The sequence below is a fragment of the Malaclemys terrapin genome, chromosome 3, assembly GCF_027887155.1.
Source record: "Malaclemys terrapin pileata isolate rMalTer1 chromosome 3, rMalTer1.hap1, whole genome shotgun sequence".
Taxonomy (NCBI): domain Eukaryota; kingdom Metazoa; phylum Chordata; order Testudines; family Emydidae; genus Malaclemys; species Malaclemys terrapin.
The window spans coordinates 56,372,786-56,394,234 of record NC_071507.1 but is presented as its reverse complement, the minus strand read 5'-3'; the positions used below and the strand labels follow the sequence as shown (position 1 = coordinate 56,394,234).

Genomic DNA, 21,449 nt, shown 5'->3' with positions numbered 1-21,449 from the left:
GGGGCGATATGAGCTAGAGAATGTATCAAAAATAGAATGATTTTTAAAATGTTCTGAAAGACAGAAGCAGTAGCTGTTTAAAAGAGGCTGATTGACACTGGGAATTGCATATATTCTGAAGGAGAAACATTGCTAACAATCAGAGGAAACTCAATGAGATGTGAAAACATAAACATGTTTTCTGAACTGAACTACCTTTATCACCTAGGAAGCAACAGCTCGATCTAAATAACTCCTGAGAAAAATCACAGAAGCATAGTCCTTTCCCTCCCCAGCTATGTGCTGCAACAACCTGGTACTGCCAGAAGCTCTGGAGTTTCTAGTCAATCACCTGAGTCCTAATTAATACGGGCATGGGGGTAAATCTGGGGAAAGCCTTGCACAACATTTTTTGCTTTTGCAGTCCAGTGTTGCACCCACACACAGGCCTCTCTCTACCCACCCATCCAAAGCTGAAACCCCAATATGCTTTGAATAAAATAATCAAAGTATTCTAGGTACTGGTGTACGAATGGACACAGTGACATTAGGCATCCCAAATGGCTCACCTTCCCCTCACTCAATACTTGGCACAACATGTTTAGCATTTAAGGCACAGGACTGAATGGCTGGAGACTTGGGTTATATTACAGGCTGCGTCACTGACTCACTATGTGTCCTTGGGAAAATCACTTAGAGCTGGTTTAAATGGCATGTAAAGTGTTCTAAAGGAGTGTGATTTGGAAAGCACTTTAATGTGTTGTGCTCTAGGTACCTAGTCTGCATTAATGAGTGCACCAGCAGGGCCTACATAGGGACAACTAAAGCACAACAGGCTAGAGCATTTTGTAAATCACACTTCTCTAGAGCACTTTGCTGCATCACATAGACAAGTCTTTTATCTCCTTGTGCCTCAGTTTTTTCCATATTAAATAAGGATAATACCTGGAAGAGGGGAGATTATGAGGATACCTAAATTAATGTTTGTCAAAGTATGTTCTGATCCTTGGATGGAAGGTGCTATATGAATATAAATTATTATTGCCCTAGCACAGGGTTTATCCAGGCCATCAAAGTTTATTGCTTGAAAATCCAATGAAACCACAGAAGTGAGAGACAGAAAAGACTCAGTAGGCCATTATCCTGGCTAATGCATCACTTTTGCATACAGTCTATTCTCCAGTGCTTTGGGATTCTGGTTTTATAAGACACAAGCAATGAAATAAACTGAAGTGGAGAATTAGTGCTCCAAGGTGATGGACTGCCACACATGTAGGAAATAGCATAACCTGTCCAAGAAAGGTGGAGGAGGGCTAGTGAGATCCAGGTCAAGTAGCATGTCCTTGACACGAGAGTCAAATCAACTGCTTTGAGGCCTCAGGTTGCCGAGACGAAGAAACTGAGGAGGTAGAAGGCATCAGTCTCCTCCTCTTGGACCTTTGCCTTCTCTTACATTGGTCAACTGACAGTAAGGGTAATATTGCTGCCTAGGCTGGTATTAGAATAATGTTTTGCCCTCTTTGTTGCCAGAGTGTAGAGGCCCAAGTATTTCAAAACCGCTTGAGTCCCTTAGCATGTACAAATCATCCTCTGTTTTAGATAAGAACGCTGCACATCTCTCAAAGGGGAAGTCCTTAGCAGCCTGGTGCACATCTGCAAGAATCCCTGAGGACTACAATCAGGAGGAATGGAGTCACATAGTCACCACCATCACTGTTGTCTTGGCTGCAGAATCTGCTGCATCCAAAGAAGCCTGCAAAGCTGATTGAGAAATGAGGCAGCTCTCTGAGATGAGTGACTAAAATTGTTCTCTGGAACCTTCTGATAACTTGCTCACAAACTGAGATATTGCCACCTAGCTGCAGGAGTCCTACCTTGACAACTGATGGTAATTGCAATATGAAGTTGTAAATTTGCTGAAGAATAAAAGTCTTTCTACCAGAACAGTCAAGCTTTTAGGCACCTTTGTCTCTGAGGTAGCCTTGGCCCAGCCCTGCTGGCTCTTCTCATTCACCCCTGCCACTACTAAAAGGTCAGGGGTGGGATGTAAATAGTGTTCTGCATTTTCAGTTGTTACCGGTTTCCACTGATGAATTACCAATTTCTTTATTAAAAGGAGTTCAGTTTTTACTGATTTACACCCGTTTATCAATCCACTTGGTATTTTGTTGGGTACTTTTTATTGTTAAACACTAGTCCTTTACGTGACTGTTGTGTCCTGCAGCGCTAGGACTGAAGCAGTTCCACGGTGTAAAACACACAACACCCACACGGTGGTGGTCGGAAAATCAAACAACATAAATATCATGCTATGATTGGCTCACAAAGAGGGGCTGCCTGCCTATTTCACTTGAGTCCATTTAGTGCGGCACTGAATTGAAACAATCAATCCTCCCCAGAGAAATATGTGTAATACCCCCTATCCACCTAGTTACCTCCTTTAGTGCCAATCTCCTTACGGGGTTGGATGGACTAGGCCTGGGTTCTTCTGCATCCCCACACAGCTAGTTCTTCCCTCTCTGTGGCTGGCTCCAGACTACTCCCAAAATGGCTTGTCCCGCCTCCAGGATTCCCAGGGGAGGGTATCTCACTCCCTATTGGTCAGATTAGCTCTTCTTCACAGGCTTTCCCTTGTCAATCATTTGACTTTGCCCCCTCCCCCAAGCAGGCATGCCTACAATCCTTCCCCAATCAATAGTGGCCCCTCTTGTTCTATATGGTGCCTCTCCTCTCTCCCTCTTGGTTGCTTAGTAGACTCGGAATCTGTCCTTGGCTTCCCCTTCCTATCTGGGACAATGTGCCTCTCCCTGAACTGCCAGCACACAGAGTCCCAGGAACCTAGCTAAGCTCCTTGGGAGTTACAGATAGAAAAGGTAAACATGGGGCAAAACCACAAATCTGTGCCTGAATACGAACAGGAAAATCAGTGCTTAGAAATTTTCAAGAAAAGTAAAGCCGGGAGTGAAGAGTATGCCTTGTGCTGCAAGTACAGCAGCATTGAGGTCAGTGCTCGTATTGACAGACAGGAGCATGTTGAACACAAGTGACACAAGAAGCTTAAAGAAGCTTAAAGAGCTTTGGGATAAACAGTCAATATCAGGAGGTTTCACCAGGGCTTTAAGGAAAGAGGACACAGCACAATTGTGTCAATGAATTTATGCATACTCTTTGTTTCACTGGACAACCACTGTTAATAGCAGAGGGGTCTACTGGTGACTTTGTGCAACAATAGTGTCTAGCAACAAAAACCCTTGCTAATGCAGACAACCTCACTCGTAAGTATCTGAAGGAAAATGATGCTTTAGTGTCTAAACGGATGGAACAAATTGATGGAAATATGGTGTCTAGTCAGATTTTTAATGAGTCTCTTGATGCTTTGGACCGCCGATTCTTGGCCTTTTGTTTTTGCTTTCAAAGAGAATAAACCCGCATTGCTTTGTGCTAATGTGACATTCATCTCCTCTGCAGATACCTGTTTCATTAATCCAATAACTGATATGTTTGAGATGTACCAGCTAACTTGGGAAAATGTGGCCACAACTAACACAGATTCTGCTTCCTACACGGCTAAATTTGCAAGGGAGATTAAACTCAATCAGAAACTGGAGCTGCCGCATATTACCTGTCCTGCTCATCTGATTAACGTTGCGCAGTCAGCAGCTACTGCTACAGAAGAAATGAAAAATGTGAAATCTTGACTCACTGGATTCAGAGCCATTTTCAAGCACTCAGACAAGTTGAAGGCTTTGTTTTACACAGTGTGAGACAAGCGCAGAGCCAACTGCCAATTACCTACCCCTGTTGTGCCACATCGGTGCATGAGCTTGTACTTCGCTGCCTGTCATGTAAATAACACGTGTGGACTATGCTAATGCATCTCATAAATCATCCTGAGTTTGTTGGTTCTAAAGCAGAAACTCTGAAGAGACTGGCAAATAACCAAAATGACTGCCAGCTTCTGTGCACCAAGCTAATGTTCATTGTTGAAAATTTGGAATAACTGTGTGATGCACAGAAAACATTGTCGTTTTCTCTGACCACTGCCAACACATTTCCAATACAGATGTTTACCGGATCCTGACAACCAAAATCTCAGCTGAATTGAGCACAAAATCTGCAAGAGAAACATATGGTGAGAAACCCCAGCTGTTTCTGGCACTCTTTCTGACCCCAGAACGCGAGAAAACCAAAAAGTGTTCAAAACCTTCAACACAATGCTCAGCAAGCAATGGGAGATGACTGTGACCCGCAGTCTGAACCCAGCATGAACCTCAACATGAGTGAGGATACTGTGAAGAAATTTATGTGGATTTCTGGAAAAACTACTACCTCTGAGAGACAAAAAAATACTTTTGTACATAAAAAAAGGTTTCAATTATATTCTAGTAAAATGTGTATATTATAAAAGTTGTTTTGGTTTTCTTTTCCCCCTGATTTTCCCCAATGTTTTCATTTTTATTTTTTAACCCGATTTCATCCTGGTTTTAATGTTTGGAAAATAAACACTGACAAATTCCTGGATTTTTTTTTTTTTAAATAAATAAAAACTGAAAACACAGAACACTAGATGCAATAAAACTATCCAAATCCCTAAGATGGAAGTTGGTATTTGTGTTTAATATGTTTGGCCACATGGGGAAAGGAGGATGGGGTTTGCCAGAGTATTTTGGCTGGCTGCATAATTGCCTCATTGATAGGTAAGGACTATCTTTCCTTCTGAAGTGGGATGGAAAATGTTGATCAGTTTGTGGGTATTCACCTCCACTAGCTCCATTTGAATGCCCAGATAAGCTGCCATTCTCCTGAGGAGCCCCTGATATATCTTGAAGTCATCTGGTACCAGAGCCTCATCAGGCAATGAGGAGGATATCTGAAGGGAAGGGAAAAGAAAGAGCTCCTCAGGCTGTTCCTGGGCTACCACAGCAGGCTGCAGCTCCAAAGTAGGTTGAAGTAAGTCCTGAGCTTGAGAGTCCAAAGGCTGTTCAGTAGAGACTGTCACCCCGCAGTACTGTCTGTATGGGTGATGTAGATTTGGATGCTGGAGGTGTCCCCTAGGGCATATAATAGGGCCATTGAGGGGGCCGGTGTGGTATCAGGCCCCAGGCATGTCTGACCCCTGCATCACAACCCCTGGCTGAAATCTTCTGAAACCCACACCAGGGAATATGAGAATGGGATCAGGAGGAAGCTCTGGACTCTCAGCGTTGAGATACCTGAAAGCCTACCTTGGGGTCCAATGGACACTCTAAGTATTCCGAGACCCACGGTGGCACAGTACTAAGAGAGGTCCTTCGTGACCGAGATCTGGATCTGGCTTCCTGGCTGCCGGTAACGTGCTGTGTAGGAGCTGGTACCGGACTACAAGAGGCGAAAGGAGCCGGTACCAAGCCTGAAGCTGGTGGCCCCACAACAAAGCATTCAGGTGCCAATGGCCTTGGCAGCTCTGCTGGTGCTGGAAGAGGGACTTCACTCTGAAGGAATGGGGATGGTGGTACTGACAGGAATAACACATCCCTGGCCATGGCATAAGCCTCTGGCGTAGTCATACAGACACAGGGTGCTGACCTACAGTGATCAGGAATGATTGCTCCATTGCAGCCAAAGAGGTCTTGACAGGAGGGCACTGCAGTTAAGGGTTCAGATCTCTCTGTATGCACTGGTACCAGGAAGTGGCAAGACAAAAGACACACTGTGGGTACTGGCATGACATTCTGCAGAGGAGTCCTGCTCTGGACTTGAAAAAAGCTGATGCTGATGTATCCTTGTGTTTCTGAAGCTGGGACTGCTCTCAAGTCTTGGGCCTTGAAAAAGACTGTCCCGGTGAAGGGACTCTACTGCAGCTGGGCAAGCACTTTGGGAGGAAGAACTTCCCTTGGATGACCAAGTGGGGTCCGATGCCCATCTAAGAGTGGTCTCCATCAGGATGTAACAGAGACATTCCTCCCTAGGCTTCTTTCTCTTGGTCTCAAAACCAAAACAAATAGAGTGCCCTATCTCTAACATGACCCTCACCCAAGCACCTTTCTTCTGAGGATGCCAAATGAATGCCAGTTAGAGAGGTGACTTTTGTGATGTGGACATCTGTCCATTAGAAGCGGAATTGAGACCCACCAATTCATTTCACAGAGGTAAAAGAAAGGCTCTTCACGCCAGTTTTCAAGGCAACTTTTGCAGACTCAAAAATATTCAGATAGGCCCTTAGACCCAGATTTCAAAGGTATTTAGATGCCTAAAGAGGGAAACTGAAAATCCCACGGGGAGCCTATCTCCTTCTTTAGGCACTTTTGAATTCTGATCCTTACTGATTCTGGAGTTTTGGGTGATTGGCTGGGCTGAATCCAAGCTCTTCATCTTTTGAAGTCTGCTCTTCACTGCCTTTTATAGTCATGTCTCATCAGTCTCTCCTGCCAGCACAGAATTGTTCTGATTATGGGGACAGAACTATCATCTAAGCTGGCCACATAAGAAGTCTGGTAAATGGAATAGGTCAATTTCTGTCTTTTGTTACATTCACTGAAGTTAACACTAATCATTGTTGCTACAACTTGGGCTGCACAGACACAACAGATGGCAGAATTTGTCCCATTGTGTTCAGACTTCCTGTATGGCCAATAAGTTGATAGTCTTGTCTCTATTTGTCAGTGACAGAAACACTGAACTTTTATTCCCCTGTTCTAGGCCCAGAACTCTTATTTTCTTAACTACATAAGGAGATATGAACAAGACTGGAATTGGTCTCAATTCAGAGGGGGCCTGTGACAACTGGGAAACATTCTCACGCACAATTATTTCAAATTTGGTGACAATATATACCTCCAGACCAGTGGCACCGCTATGGGCACCCGCATGGCCCCACAATATGCCAACATTTTTATGGCTGACCTGGAACAACGCTTCCTCAGCTCTCGTCCACTCATGCCCCTTCTCTACCTACGCTATATTGATGACATCTTCATCATCTGGACCCATGGGAAGGAGACCCTGGAAGAATTCCACCATGATTTCAACAGCTTCCACCCCACCATCAACCTCAGCCTGGACCAATCTACACGGGAGGTCCACTTCCTAGACACCACCGTACAAATAAGCGATGGCCACATTAACACCACCCTATACCGAAAACTCACCGACCGCTATGCCTACCTTCATGCCTCCAGCTTCCACCCCGGTCACACCACATGATCCATCGTCTACAGCCAAGCACTGAGGTACAATCGCATCTGCTCCAACCCCTCAGACAGAGACCAACACCTACAAGATCTTCACCAAGCATTCTCAAAACTATGATACCCACACAAGGAAATAAAGAAACAAATCAACAGAGCCAGAGGTGTACCCAGAAGCCTCCTGCTACAAGACAGGCCCAAAAAAGAAACCAACAGAACTCCACTGGCCATCACCTACAGTCCTCAGCTTAAACTTCTCCAACGCATCATCAGTGATCTACAACCCATCCTGGACAATGATCCCCCACTTTCACAGACCTTGGGAGGCAGGCCAGTCCTCGCCCACAGACAACCTGCCAACCTTAAGCATATTCTCACCAGCAACCATGCACCGCACCATAACAACTCTAACTCAGGAACCAACCCATGCAACAAACCTCGATGCCAACTCTGCCCACATATCTACACCAGCAACACCATCATAGGACCTAACCAGATCAGCTATATCATCACCGGCTCATTCACCTGTACGTCCACCAATGTTATATATGCCATCGTATGCCAGCAATGCCCCTCTGCTATGTACATTGGCCAAACTGGACAGTCACTACACAAGAGGATAAATGGACACAAGTCAGATATCAGGAATGGCAATATACAAAAACCTGTAGAAGAACACTTCAACCTCCCTGGCCACACAATAGCAGATGTAAAGGTAGCCATCTTACAGTAAAAAAAACTTCAGGACCAGACTCCAAAGAGAAACTGCTGAGCTCCAGTTCATTTGCAAATTTGACACCATCAGATCAGGATTAAACAAAGACTGTGAATGGCTATCCAACTACTGAAGCAGTTTTTCCTCCCTTGGTGTTCACACCTCAATGGCTAGCAGAGCACCTCATCCTCCCTGATTGAACTAACCTCGTTATCTCCATACTGATTTATGCCTGCCTCTGGAGATTTCCATTACTTGCATCTGAAGAAGTGAGGTTCTTACCCATGAAAGCTTATGCTCCCAATACTTCTGTTAGTCTTAAAGGTGCCACAGGACCCTCTGTTGCTTTTAACTGGGAAACAGTAATTGATACAGTAGTCTGGTCACTGCAACAACAAGCAGTTGCTTGGGAGTAGCCCTGATTAGGAAGAGCTGTGCCTAATTGCTGGATTGGGAGGGGCTGAGGAGAGCCCAAAGACTAATTAGCCCATTACCCACAAGATAAAAAAGACACAGGAAGGGAAGTGCTTGTGGGGAAGACAGAGATTAGCAGGCTTTTGAAAGGCGCGCGGGGGGATAAAGGTGAGCTAAGGATTGTAGGATATTGTCAGTGCAGAGCTGCTTGAGTTTGTACAGGTTGCTGGGCAAACACAGTGAAATAAACCATGTGGTGTTTGACCAGAAGGTGATCTCCAAGCAGTTTGTAGTGTGAAAAGAGACAAGAATGGGACCCCACACTTCCATATTTAGGAGCTTGTCCAGGATCTATAGCTGGCTTGAGGGTTTTGCAGCCTGGACCAGGAGAAGCCTCTGCAGTGGCTGGGAAACTGCAAGAAGAGCTGCAGAAGACTCTGAAAAGTTTCCAACAATCCCACCACATAGAGAGCCAGCCCTTGTTTGCGGGCAGCATAGCAAAAGAGTCTGCAGGATGTTTTAAGAGATAAAGCCCAAAGGGCAACAGCAACTTCTAGAAAAGGTGGTGAGTCCTGTGGAAGGGGTGCTAGACCAAGCAAGAGATGATCCCCAGATCCAGATGCAAGGAGTGTAAGTGTACCCTGTTACAGGGTCCCAAATGGAGAAAAAACATGCAAATGTCAAACACCTTCAGATCCACCATGATTACTGTGGGATTATGTTAATCTCATTTATTTATTTTCTAAAACAAATGGAGCTTCAGTGAAAATGTTGTCCCCTGAGACCAGCATGTCTGCAACAAATAGTTCATCTTTTTTCTCTCTGATTTAATGTCACTATTCATTTAGAAATATGATGTCTCTCAAATTCCACTGAAACAAGTTCATTAGTCAACCAACATTTCAATCATTAGCTTCAGTGGTTTAGCTTAATGGGCTAATTAAGCAAAATTTAATCAAAACTGAAGATGGAGATGTCATATTAGTGAGAAAAAATATGGATGACTTTTCTTTCCTCTTTCTTTACAAAAAATGTAGCACAGGAACATTGTCACTAATCTAATCACTCAGACCCTGATCCAATGCCCATTGAACTCAACGGTAAGATTCACATTGACTTTAATAGGCATTGGGATTAAGTCCTAAAGGCAGTGACTGTTGGCAGACCATAAGCATGCTCAAAGGTTGTGGATTAACATGGATTTAAGTGATTTAATGTTCACATTGTGCCTTACAAACAGAGATGTTTTGAACAGAGACTGCAGATGATATTCGGAAGAAAAAAAAAAAACTAACAACAAAAATCAATGCTGACAATTGTGCCATGAGTTTGCTGCTTATTAAACCTAACTCGGCAGCATCTGCACATGAATTGCAAATGCTAGTCAGACAGTTTTATGTTTGCACGCTGAGTTCCATTACAGGAACAATGTGATGGTTGATAGTGGTTTTAATGGCTCGAGTCCTGGAAAATCTTAGCTTGAGGACAAGAGGAACTTCTTGGTTTCATTCAAGTGCTGATGTCCTTGTTGTCACTACTTTTGTCCTGTTCAACCCTAAGACCATGTTTAAAATGGTTCCTCTGATGCATGGCAGGTGGTGGAGTGTTGGCTAAAAATAAATTAATCTTGGCTGATCTACGGGAATATCTGATGATATTCCATGGGATTTGCTTTCTTTCTGAAGCAGACGGGAAATGTTTCATTAGGTGGACAGGAAGACTAATTCAAATCTCCCTTTTGAGCAACCTCAGCTGAGCTGACTGTAGGGATAATGCTTTATTTAAACTTAAACCACAAGAGACGATGGTGACAGCTCAAATTCTTGAGAGTTAGAGATGAGAAAGGCGATCTAAGGCCAAGCTGAATTCATTTTCTTTGGTTGGTTTCTTTGGCCTGAGCCAGAAAGTATGGATTCAGATAATAATTTCCCCAAACAGTAGGAGAGTTTGGATCTGGGAGTTTGGCTGAACCTATTATAGCAACAGGCACCGATCTATGAGGTTAGATCTGGATCCCAATTCCTCCCAAACTCAGGATCTTTAAATCCGGGGTTTCACTTCAGACCCATCAGTATTTGATCTTAACCCTACCTTCTTACTTCCTCCAGCCCTGATGGAGTAGTTTAAGGATTCTCTTGAATTCATTTAGACCTTATTTATACAGGGAAATTTACCAGCACATATAATTATACTGGTATAGCCATACTGGTAAATTTCCCTGTACAGAATAGCCCTAATTCTCTTTGCTTCCATCACCTAAATTGAGATTGTATTCCATAGCTTTGTTATTTTTTGTGTATAATAGTTCTGCTCCTGTCTGGGGAGAAGCAGAGAACATTTTGCCTGGAGTGGAGAGCTCAGAAAGCTTGTATTTATATTAAGTCCCCACAACTCCCTCCTTTTAATAACAATTCAGAATCCCAACAGTGCTTTTAATGTCAGCTCACAGACACCGTGCAGGTAACCAACAGCCAGTCTCATGCAGCTCTCTTCATGCTATAGCGTGGAATGGTTCATAATCACTACAATCAAAAATCCATTCCAGTCAAGGATGACCGAGAAAAGGAACACGAGAGTCACTACACGTACAAACACACATTCAGAGATAGAGACACAGAGAGCCAGTATGTACAGGTAATGTTTCTTACTTAAGAATGGTATTTCTCTAAAGGCCAAGGTCTGTCTCTAACTAGAATAATTATTATTTGTCCTGCACCGGACTGAAGTACCAATGGAATAGCAAACTTTCTAAGCACCGACCCCAGTTGCCTTAATAGCTTCCATAGCACAAATGTCACACTGGTAGCACTTACCACAGAGAGAAATACTTGGAAAATGAGAGAAGAGATACCCCTGGTTGGAATGAAATTATTTGGAGAAATAGAGGCATCTCAGTCAAGCAAAGTTAAAAAGAACTTTCATTCAGAAAGTTACCTATGAGCCAACAATAAAAGGGCAGCTGGGATTCAGAGTTGTTATTAAAGGGGAGGGTACTGTAGGGAATAAACATACATGCACCAATTCTATCACAGGCATTGCTAATGCACCTATCACCAACTGTGTTTCAAAAGTAGGGCATTAGGATGAGTGAAGAACATTACAAAACAGAACTGCAGTAGGTGGGCATTAGAGACTGTCCTTCCTGCCACAGAATATACTGTTATACATTGAGGAAAAAAGAGACGTTTCACATCCTGTGAGTAACTGCAGTTCTTGGAGATGTGTCCCTCTGATGGGTGCTCCACTTTGGTTACTTCAGGTACATGTGCACCCCCAAGCGCCTCTGATTGGAGAGTTTCATTAGCAGCGTCTGTTTGGCCTGCACATGCGCCGTTGATATCCTCATGCCCCTCACCGAGGTTATATCAGGGTGTGTATGCAAACTGCCCTCGGTTGTTTCTCCACCACTGAGTCTCAGGAGGAAACTTCGAAGCAGAGGGGAAGGAGAGTGGGTAGTGGAGCACCCATACAGACACACACTTCAAAGAACTACAGTTACTGCACAGGGTGAGTAACCTCTCTTTCTTTTTCGAGTAACATCCATGTGGATGCTCCACTTCAGGTGACTCCCATAAGGAAGGGACCGCTTCGGAGTTGAGTCCATTATGGAGGAGAGAACTACATTGCCAACTGCTGCATCAGATCTAGAGGCATCGACTAAGGCATAGTGTCTGGAGAAGGTATGTGCCAAAGACCATGTAAACAGCCCTGCAGATCTCAGAAACTGGGACATTTTTAAGGAGAGCCATATATCTAGATTGTGACCTCATTGAATGAACTGATATGCCAGCAGGATATGCTGAACACCTACCTGCATGAATGGTTGTTTTACTGTAGAGCTCTCTTCCTCACCATCTATGTTTGAGGCTGAATGTGTTAGGCACCTAAGAGGCTGTATGGAACAATGGATGTGGGCTTGTCTACTCTTGAAATGCTGCAGCGCTGCAATTGCACTGCTGTAGCACATCAGTGTATACACAACCTATGCTGCCAAGAGGGGCTGTCCCATCAGTTTAGGTCAGTGGTGGGCAACCCATGGTAATCTGCTTGAGGGCCACGAGACATTTTGCTGACGTTGACCGTCTGCAGGCATGGCCCCCCCGCAGCTTCCAGTGGCCGTGGTTCACCGTTCCCAGCCAATGGGAGCTGCGGGAAGCGGTGGGCTGCAGGGAGAACTGTGGCCACTGGGAGTGGCAGGGGGCCGTGCCTGCAGACAGTCAACGTCAGCAAAATGTCTCATGACCCGCAAGCAGATTACCCTGATGGGCCGTTTGAGGCCCATGGGCCACAGGTTGCCCACCACTGGTTTAGGTAATCCACTTCCCTGAGAGTAGTCTTCTGTCTACCTAGTGCTGTCTACACTATTAGGTCAGCTTAACTATGATGCTCGGGGGGTTGGGGGGAGGATTTTTGACACCTGAGTGATGTAGCTTGGTCAACCTAACCGTTTAGTGTTGACAAGGCCTGTGATTGGCATGAGAAGCTGAACAACCCAATCAAAGTGACATGAGCTTGCCACGAAAAAGAAATTATAGGCTTTCCTTGTGTTGTTAGGGCTTTTTTCTCCCATTGATCATTTTCTAAACCCTCTTGAAGAGGCTGAATTAAACTGAGGGAATACCTACTAGACTCAGGAAAATCTGGACAGCAAGAATCAGTGTGAAACATAAAAGAATACCTGGGTGAGCTAACACGAGCTTTGAGATAATCCTAGTATTGCCAACCCTAAACATTCAAAATCATTAGTCAGACTCCCCCAAAATCATGGGATTGATTTAAAAATCATGAGATTGAACCCCCTACATTCTGGGTTTTTTTATTTGCCATCTAGCTTCTGAGCCTCCAAGATTCACTCTAGTTATATTTTCCAGCTTCTCTCAGTAACTCTGAGGTCTAGAAACTTAAAAAAAGAAAAGAAAGAAAGAAGGTGGAGATTCTTATTTGATCACTTGTCTCCAGAAGCTGAGGCTGTAAATAAAACACCAAATATTGTGACACTGGTGATAAAATCACAAGAGTTGGCAACACTGTCATTGGCTCTCCAAAATTCCACAATTTCCCTTCTCACCTGCTGGAAACAGGGGCACTGGAACGTGTGTGTGTGTGGGGGGCGGGGTAGGGGGCTATGGCCCCATCACCAGCAGTAAGGGAGGGGGCAGAAAGGAGCGAGCAGAGGATGGGGTCTTGGGGGAAAGAGGCAGCATCAGGGCAGGGCCTTGGGGAGAAGGGGCAGCACAGAGGGTGGGGCCCTGGTTTGGGCGCCAGTGGTCCCCCCCACTTTTAGGGACCTTCTGTTGCCCCTGGCTGGAAAGACATCCCTTCCAAAGCTGTTGCTCACAGATTGATTTCTGACAGAGACAGCCCAATCCAACACCCAATGTTAAACATACCAACCTTGCTAATGGCTTTTATCTCTTTGTAATAAACTGAACTGAAAGCCTGGGTCCCAACACTAAATATTAGTTGGTTAAATCTAGATGACAATTCTGTGGCTTGAACCCATATCTAATTTTGAAAAATTACCTTTAACGCTATCCAGTGGAAAAAATCACGTTCTATTTGCCTTAAGGGTAATAAGAATGGTGATACGTCTCAGCCCCTGATAGTTTCATGCTACATTAGACCTTTAATGCAAAACAGTTACTCCCCCTTCCCCCATCCCCAATCACTTCTTAGCCTTCTGAACAAAAGGCGGGGTTAGGGGAGAGGCTGTGGCACTGATCTTCTCTAGGAAGGGAAGACAAAGCATCAGTTAGATGATATGCTTCAGTGTGGTTTAATTAAATCCATTTGGGCTGGTGGCACTGGAGTGGTAAATAACCTAGTTTAATGAAAGGTAATAGATTGATTTGGGATGTAGGGTGCCTCTATCTGTAACAAGGAGAGTGATACTATTATTACTGATAACTCTGCAGCTTTGCTGCTGGGGAATCAGAGATGAACCCCTCCTTTCCAAAGAGTCACAGCCACTTAAAACTGACCCCAAATATAGGTTTTGTAACCCTAAATAACAAACCCGATGAAAGGATTCAAAGAAAATAAAAAGCCCTAACCAAGATATGTTCCTATTTTTTTATTTTTCCTATTGCCAATGGAAACAGTGTAAATAAACAAACATTTCCCAGCACTGCTTGCAACCCAAATATTTTAGACTGTGCTAATGCATAAGAGTCAGAATGTGAAAATGACTTGAAACTCACAAAAAAACAAACCTTAAACTGACTAGTATTGTCTCATTGGCTGGATCAACAAAGGTATTTAGGTGCCTAACTCTCTCCCCCCCCCCTTTTTTTTTGGCATCATTGTAATCCACAAAACTCCTGCTTGGCTGCTGCCTAAACTTGTAGGTGACTAAACCCACTCCGCACTTATGTTTTTGCAGTAAAAATTCCCCAGGTGCCTACTTTTCTATCTCTGAGCATGAGCATAGCTATTTCCCTCTAGGCATCTGCCTGCTTAAGCTCCAGAGTGATACACTAATTATGGGAAGACAGGTGGAGGGGAGCCTAAGTCATAGGTGGAGCTCAATCTAAGTAGGAGTGCTTAGAGGCCACCTAACTCCAGACATGACAGCTGGGGAGAGGAGGACCACCACCCTTATAATTGTTAGCCTAGTGGTTAGGGTATACTCACCTGGGATGTGGGAGAGCCTCAGTTCAAGTCCCGCCTCTGCCTGAGGAGGTGAAGGGATTTGAACAGGGATCTGCCACCTCTCAAGTGAGTGCACTAACCACTGGGCTACAGAGTGATTCTCACTCTCTCTGACCTAATGAATAGAGTGGAAGAACTTAAACTAGAAAGACTGAAGAAACCGCACATCAGAATATCCAATAGTCCCATGATTAAGGCACTCACCTGCGAGGTGGCAGATGCCTGTTCAAATCCCTTCTCCTCCTCAGGCAGATGGGGGACATGAACTGAGGAATCTCCCACATCCCAGGTGAGTACCCTTAACTACTGGACAAACAGTTATAAGGGATGTTGGTTGTCCCCCTCCTAACTGTTTTGTGTGGAACTAGATAGTCGCTGAGTGCACCTACCGGATTGGGCCCTACATGTAAGTTAGGCAGCTGAACTCCTATATTCCCCAGTTTGTGGATTGCAAGCAGAGATAGGCACCTCTCTGCAGCCCACACTTAGACTCTATCTCAGAGAGGAGCAGGACTTAGAACACACCCGTCGTTGGCATCTCCAATTGACTAGCTTAGGCTGCTCCTTGCCTACCTAGCAGGCTGGTTTTGTGGATCACATTCTAAGGTGCCTGTTTCTCCCCATTCATTGAATAGGGACCGTAGGTGCCAAACTCAGGCTTTGTAATTTGCAGTATTGTTCCTGTGATTTTCTAGGTGCCTAAAAGTTAGGTGATACTATGATCTGTCCCTTTGTAGATCTGGGCCACTGTCACAGTCAAATGAAATGCAAAAGGCAAACAAAAAGCATAGTCACTGAAAAGTAGATTGGATTTCAAACATTATTTCACTTCTTATGAAAAGGTGAAATTTGTAACATAGGAAATTATATAATTATTTTTACCCTGACAGTCTCCCTTTAAATAGTGGGACAGCATGTGTGAAAGGTAGCAGGGTTTGCCTCCTTGCAAGGGAAATTGAAGAGGGTGGTTGATATTTGGACAATGGAGAGAAGGCAATTCAGATATTTCCCCCATACAACAGGAGGTTTTTGCCACAACCTGTTTCTTTTGTTTTTATCATAGCTAGCTTGGTAGCATGTCCTTCACTAGGACCTTTATTTCCTTTTCTCACACCCAACAAAAGTATCACAGGCTCTGGAAATGCATTTCAATCCCTCTAGTCCCCATACCACTCTAGCTACTCCTTATACTGTTTCACCTTGATGTGCCTGACATTCCTCTGCCACAGCTCTTTGCAGCATGAGTGAGGAGGGCAAACTTTGGACAAGGACATAAAGCCAAACTCCTACTCTTATGAATAGAGTTCCAGGATTTTTAATGTCCACATGGAATATATAGGACCTTAGCTGTGAAGGCCTCAACTGGATGATTCCTTAGAATCTAAAAAGATAAGACAAACAAAGGACAGGAGAAAGGAAGTGCTTTATTCCTATTTTACCCAGGAAATTAAATGTTTTGCCCAGGGTCACACAGTCTGGGAATGTAAACTAAATCTCCTGAGTCCCAATTCAATGTCTTCTCTGTAAAAAACACTCTTCCTGGCCCAACCAAACCACTGAAATGTCACAGTTATGGTCCTGTGCCAAAGTATATATTTTCTCCTAAGCAGTTTGAGACAGATCAGGCATTTAGTGGATACCTGGATCCAAAGACAGAGGTGATCTAATTTCTTGGACACTTTCCTAATGTTTCTCTGAAATACCATAAGCCTAACTTTGAGTTTCTTGACTAAGCAATTTTTGAGTAAACATGTTGTTCCTGGTGAGAATTCACACCTCTGAGCAGTTTTAGGTAGGTATTGTTTAGTTATCAGTAGAACTTTCCATGCAGGTTTCCACATGCTAGCTCATATCTCCTGTAGAAGAGGTATACTGGCCTGGTGTGTGCTATTAAAGAGTTAAGCTTCAGTTCGATGTTTAAAGATGCTGTACTTCCTGCACAATACTATAGAGTGTCACATTTTCAGGTGTTCAATACAGACTCTCACCCTCAGAGACAGGGCCGGCTCTAACTTTTTTGCCGTCCCAAGCAAAAAAAAGAGTGCCGCCCTCCATAGCGCCGCCATAACACACCCCCTCAGTGACGCACCGCCAACCCCCCCCCCCAGCCCCCCGCGGAGCGCCGCCGAACATGCCAGCCTCCTGCGGAGCACCGCTGAACCCCCCCCCCGCCGAACCCCCCAGCCCCCGCGGAGCGCCACCGAACCCCTCCCCAGTCCCCTGCGGAGCACCGCACCACCAAACCTCCCCAGCCCCCGGCAGAGTGCCGCGCTGCCGAACACACCAGCCCCCCGCGGAGTGCCGCCGAACCCCCCTGCCGAACACCTCCCCCCACGGAGCGCCGCGCCGCTGAACCTTCCCGCCGCCACACACACCTCCCGCGGAGTGCTGCCGAACCCCCCAGCCCCCTGCAGAGCGCCGCCTAGCGCCTCTGAACACCGCCACCCCACCACGGAGCGCCGTGCCGCCAAACCCTCCCGCCGCCACACACACCTCCCGCCAAGCACCGCTAAACACCCCCACCGCCGAGCCACGCTGCCAAATCCCCCTGCAGCCGCCAAAACAAAAACTACCCACCCCACCCCCAGCTCCACCCAACCGAACCCTCCCCCAAAAAACAAAAAACCCTGAGCGCCCCCCGCCACCCCAAGATTGGCCGCCCCTTACCAGGTGCCGCCCCAAGCACGTGCTTGGTTGGCTGGTGCCTGGAGCCGGCCCTGCTCAGAGAGAGAAACCAGTTACAGAGACTGAAAGTATGTTTACACTTCGGGGTGGGAGGTGTGATTCCCAACTCAAGGAGACATACTTGTGCTACCTCTGATCAAGCTAGCATGCTAAAAAGCCAGAAGTGTAGCCATGACAGCACAAGCGATGGGAGGGCTAGCTACCCTGAATACAATCCTGTCTCAGACGCAAGTATGTACTTGGGCAGCTAGCCCCTGCTGCCGCTGGTGCTGCTGCAGTTAGACTCTATTTTTAGCTCACTCGCTGGATCAGAACTAGCACAGATTTATCTTCTTGAGCTGGAAATTACACCTCCAGCTCAAAGTGTTGACTTTGACATGCTATCAGGCAAAGGATGCAGACAGGCTAGATTTCCGCATCAGTAACTTGTTTACTTCTTCTGGTTAGTTAAATACATGTTATCCTAAAACCTTCCTCAGTCACCGTTAAAATAGTATACGCTGCAGTATCTTTTAGCAGCACATCTGTATCTTCAGCTGTGCAGTTCCTAAACTGTGAGTCTCTAAGCACTTCAGACTTCCTAAGAAGCAGGTCTCAGGTGCTGGGGAAGAGGCCTGCAGGAATTTCCGCAGTCTTTCCAAGCCTCACAGGAACCATGCATCCTTCCCAAACAAGACTTTCACTGATTTAAACTAAATCCATTTTAAAAATGTATTTTAATTAGCATAGTGTATGTAACTTCTGGGTGTATATAAGGCCTAAGACTTTCTAAGATGCATCAAAACTCTGAAGCCTCCTCAGAGCCCTTGATCTTCCTCTTCTAACCCCTCCCCTCCCATCCCTTCAATGGACTCAACAGTTTTTCCATCTAAACACTGGGATTTGAGGGTGCTCGGCACCTCACAGGAAAAGCTCAGCATTTTGCAAGGATTTATTGACTTACTACTGGACCTGGTTCCCAAGATCAAAATATCCTATTTTATTCAATCTGCCGTGAGAGAAAGTTTAAAGCGCACACATAGACATAACAGGAGGGTGGAGGTAGAGATTAATTCAAGTGGAGGCATTTCCATGGCAACACTTAAGTAAATAATAATTCACAGGAATAATAATGGCAAAATACAGCCTTCTTCAAAGGAAAACACAGCTAAAGGGAAGGAAGCAGGCAGGTGTGCCACCAGTGGTAACTGCATAATAAGGCTAATGTTGATATTTTAAAAATCTTTGATGTATCCATATTAACTATGCATTTGATGATAAAGTAATGGCTGCGCACTTTTGTATTGTCACCCTACACACATTCCCAAGACGCAGCTAGATAAAAAGACACAACTGCATCATGTTTTTCATAACTTCTCATGAGGCAAGCTAACCCTTTAATGAAATCCATTATTCCTAGGGCAGAGAGCTCCAGGAAGGGCAGAGAGCTCCAGAAAGATCAGAGATTTGATCCTTACCACATAGAAAAGAGATACATATTGTGTCCTAAAGGTCAGAGCAATGGAAGGTGACTATATAGATGCCTCCTCTATGAACAGCACACGTTGCAGTGCATTTTAAATAGAAGTAAACAAATCACACAGCATCCCTTTGAAGGAGATCTGCAGTCGACTGATAAAACAATACTCTGTGTCAGGTGTAAGTAGGTTGACCAGATAGCAATTGTGAAAAAACAGGACAGGGGTGGAGGGTAATAGGCACCTATAAAAGAAAAAGTCCCAAAAAATGGGACTGTCCCTTTAAAAACAGACATCTGGTCACCCTATGTGTAAGGGCCTGCAGCCAGGGCCGGCTCCAGGAACCAGCTTAACAAGCAGGTGCTTGGGGCGGCCAAGGGAGAGGGGCGGCACCTGCGGCAATTCGGGGGCAGCAGGTCCCTCATTCCCTCTAGGAGCGAAGGACCTGCCGCTGAACTGCCGCGGCTTTTTTTTTTTTCTTTCCAATTGCCACCGCCGATCGCGACTTTTTTTTTTTTTTTTGCTTGGGGCAACAGAAATGTTGGAGCCGGCCCTGCCTGCAGCTAACCAGCTTACCTCCTAGCTTAAACCTCAGGCAGTCTAGCAAACACAACTGGGCCCCAACTGAGCCACCTGATTGACCCATCTGCCCAATAGGCTGAGAGGATAGGGAGACCTGCTCTTAAGATCAGCAGCAGGGCACTGGCTGCTGAAAGCGTTTGCAAATATTGCCTCAGACCCAGTCCTGCTTCTGCCTTGCCTCACTCCAGCTAATTCAGCTCTGACCCTCAGCTCTGATTCCTGACCTCTGGGTCTGACCCTCAGCTCCAGCCACTAGGTCTGACTCCAGCTACTAGGCACAACCCGCCTATGTCCAAGTCACATGACACTCTGCAACTTAGCACAGGTTGTCATGTGGACATTTTACGGTATAAAAGTCATTTGGTGAGAGAACTACTATGTGCAAGTTAAGTAGAACACACACCACTGCCAGGAATGAGATGACGCCTTATTAGAAGTGGGCTGCTATTGGTTGGTGCAGGGGGGTAGAATTCTCAATCACATCCGGGTTCTAGTTTTGTGGCTGGTCCTTCCATATTGGACTGAATTAAATCCCAGATCCAAACATGCCCTGAAATTTAGGGAGTTTGAAATCTGAAACTAGAACTGAATTATATAGCCCAGCTCTAGTACACTGTCTATAAGATCTTTCATCTGAAGATCTAAACATGGTTTGCAAACAGTAATGGACATGAAATATTACATCCAGTCAGGGAAACCAAGGCACAATTTAAGTGGCTTGCTCAGAGCCATATGGTGATTCAGTGGCAGAGCCAGGAATGGAACGCAGGAGTGCTGACACCTAGCACTCTGTATGCAGTGTTGTTGTAGCCATGTCAGTCCCAGGATATTGGAGAGAATATCTTTTATTGGACCAACTTCTGTTGGTGAAAAAGACCAGCTTTCAAGCTTATGCAGAGTGTGCTCTGCTCTAACCTCTCACTGATGCATACTCCCTACCCATAACTGAATGTCCCAATGGGAGACAAAGCACCTCCCTCCCTCTGAGAGCTGAATACTCTGTTTCTAAGACTGCTCAGGCAATTTTGGATGCTAACCAGCCGCTGATGAAGTGCCTTCTCATTGGGAGGGAAGCAAAGGATGAGAAGAAAGAGGAGAGGCTCCCACCTGTCTGACACGTCAGGAAGAGATAAAACCATCCACTGCCAGACTCCCAAACCTTCACTGTTAGTGAAGTGCCAGAACGTCCTGCTCTGTTCCTTCCCCGTTTTGTTCTCGACAAGGACCAGGGAAATATTTCCAAACAAGAAGCCGTGGATGAGCCATGACATTCGGAGCTACAAGGAAGAGAACATATAAGGAAGCAAGTAAGATACTTTAGTTATCCATAAATAAACTAAATCCCCAATTCTTCTCATTCAGTTCCTTCTTTCCCTCCCTCCAAATCCTCAATCCTTTTTCCCTGATGTCCTTCTCCTTCTCTCGGCATGGGGTAGCCGCCAAATATTTGAGGCAGGATTGCTGTGCAGAAGTATTTGGTGCAATATGCTGATAAAGACACAAAAAGTTAATGGAAAATTTGTGGGCCTGATTCTCATTTACACTAAGGCCCCCTGTACACCACTCTGGTAGTGCAAAGGGGTCTAAAAAGTGGGTTCACATGTAATTTATACCCATTTTAAGGTCCCTTTACAGTGCATGTATAAATGGTGATAGTTTAAATGAAAGTCAGGCGCTCACTATATTAGATGACCAATCACTACTAACCTTTTTGGTGAAAACCAAAACAAAAAAGTCATCACTTCTGCCATTTCCACATTTTCTGTTATTGTTTTTCCCCCTCATTGAGTAATGGGTCTA

General features: G+C 45.1%; 1 protein-coding gene across 1 annotated transcript in view; it reads right to left on the bottom strand.

Annotated features, from left to right (window-relative positions):
- Positions 1–21,449, bottom strand: part of ALK (ALK receptor tyrosine kinase) — a 570,631-nt gene that overhangs the window by 90,291 nt on the left and 458,891 nt on the right. Inside the window, exon 9 of the mRNA XM_054022041.1 lies at positions 20,757–20,926. Coding sequence (XP_053878016.1) covers positions 20,757–20,926 — 170 coding nt within the window. The remainder of the gene's footprint in view (positions 1–20,756; positions 20,927–21,449) is intronic.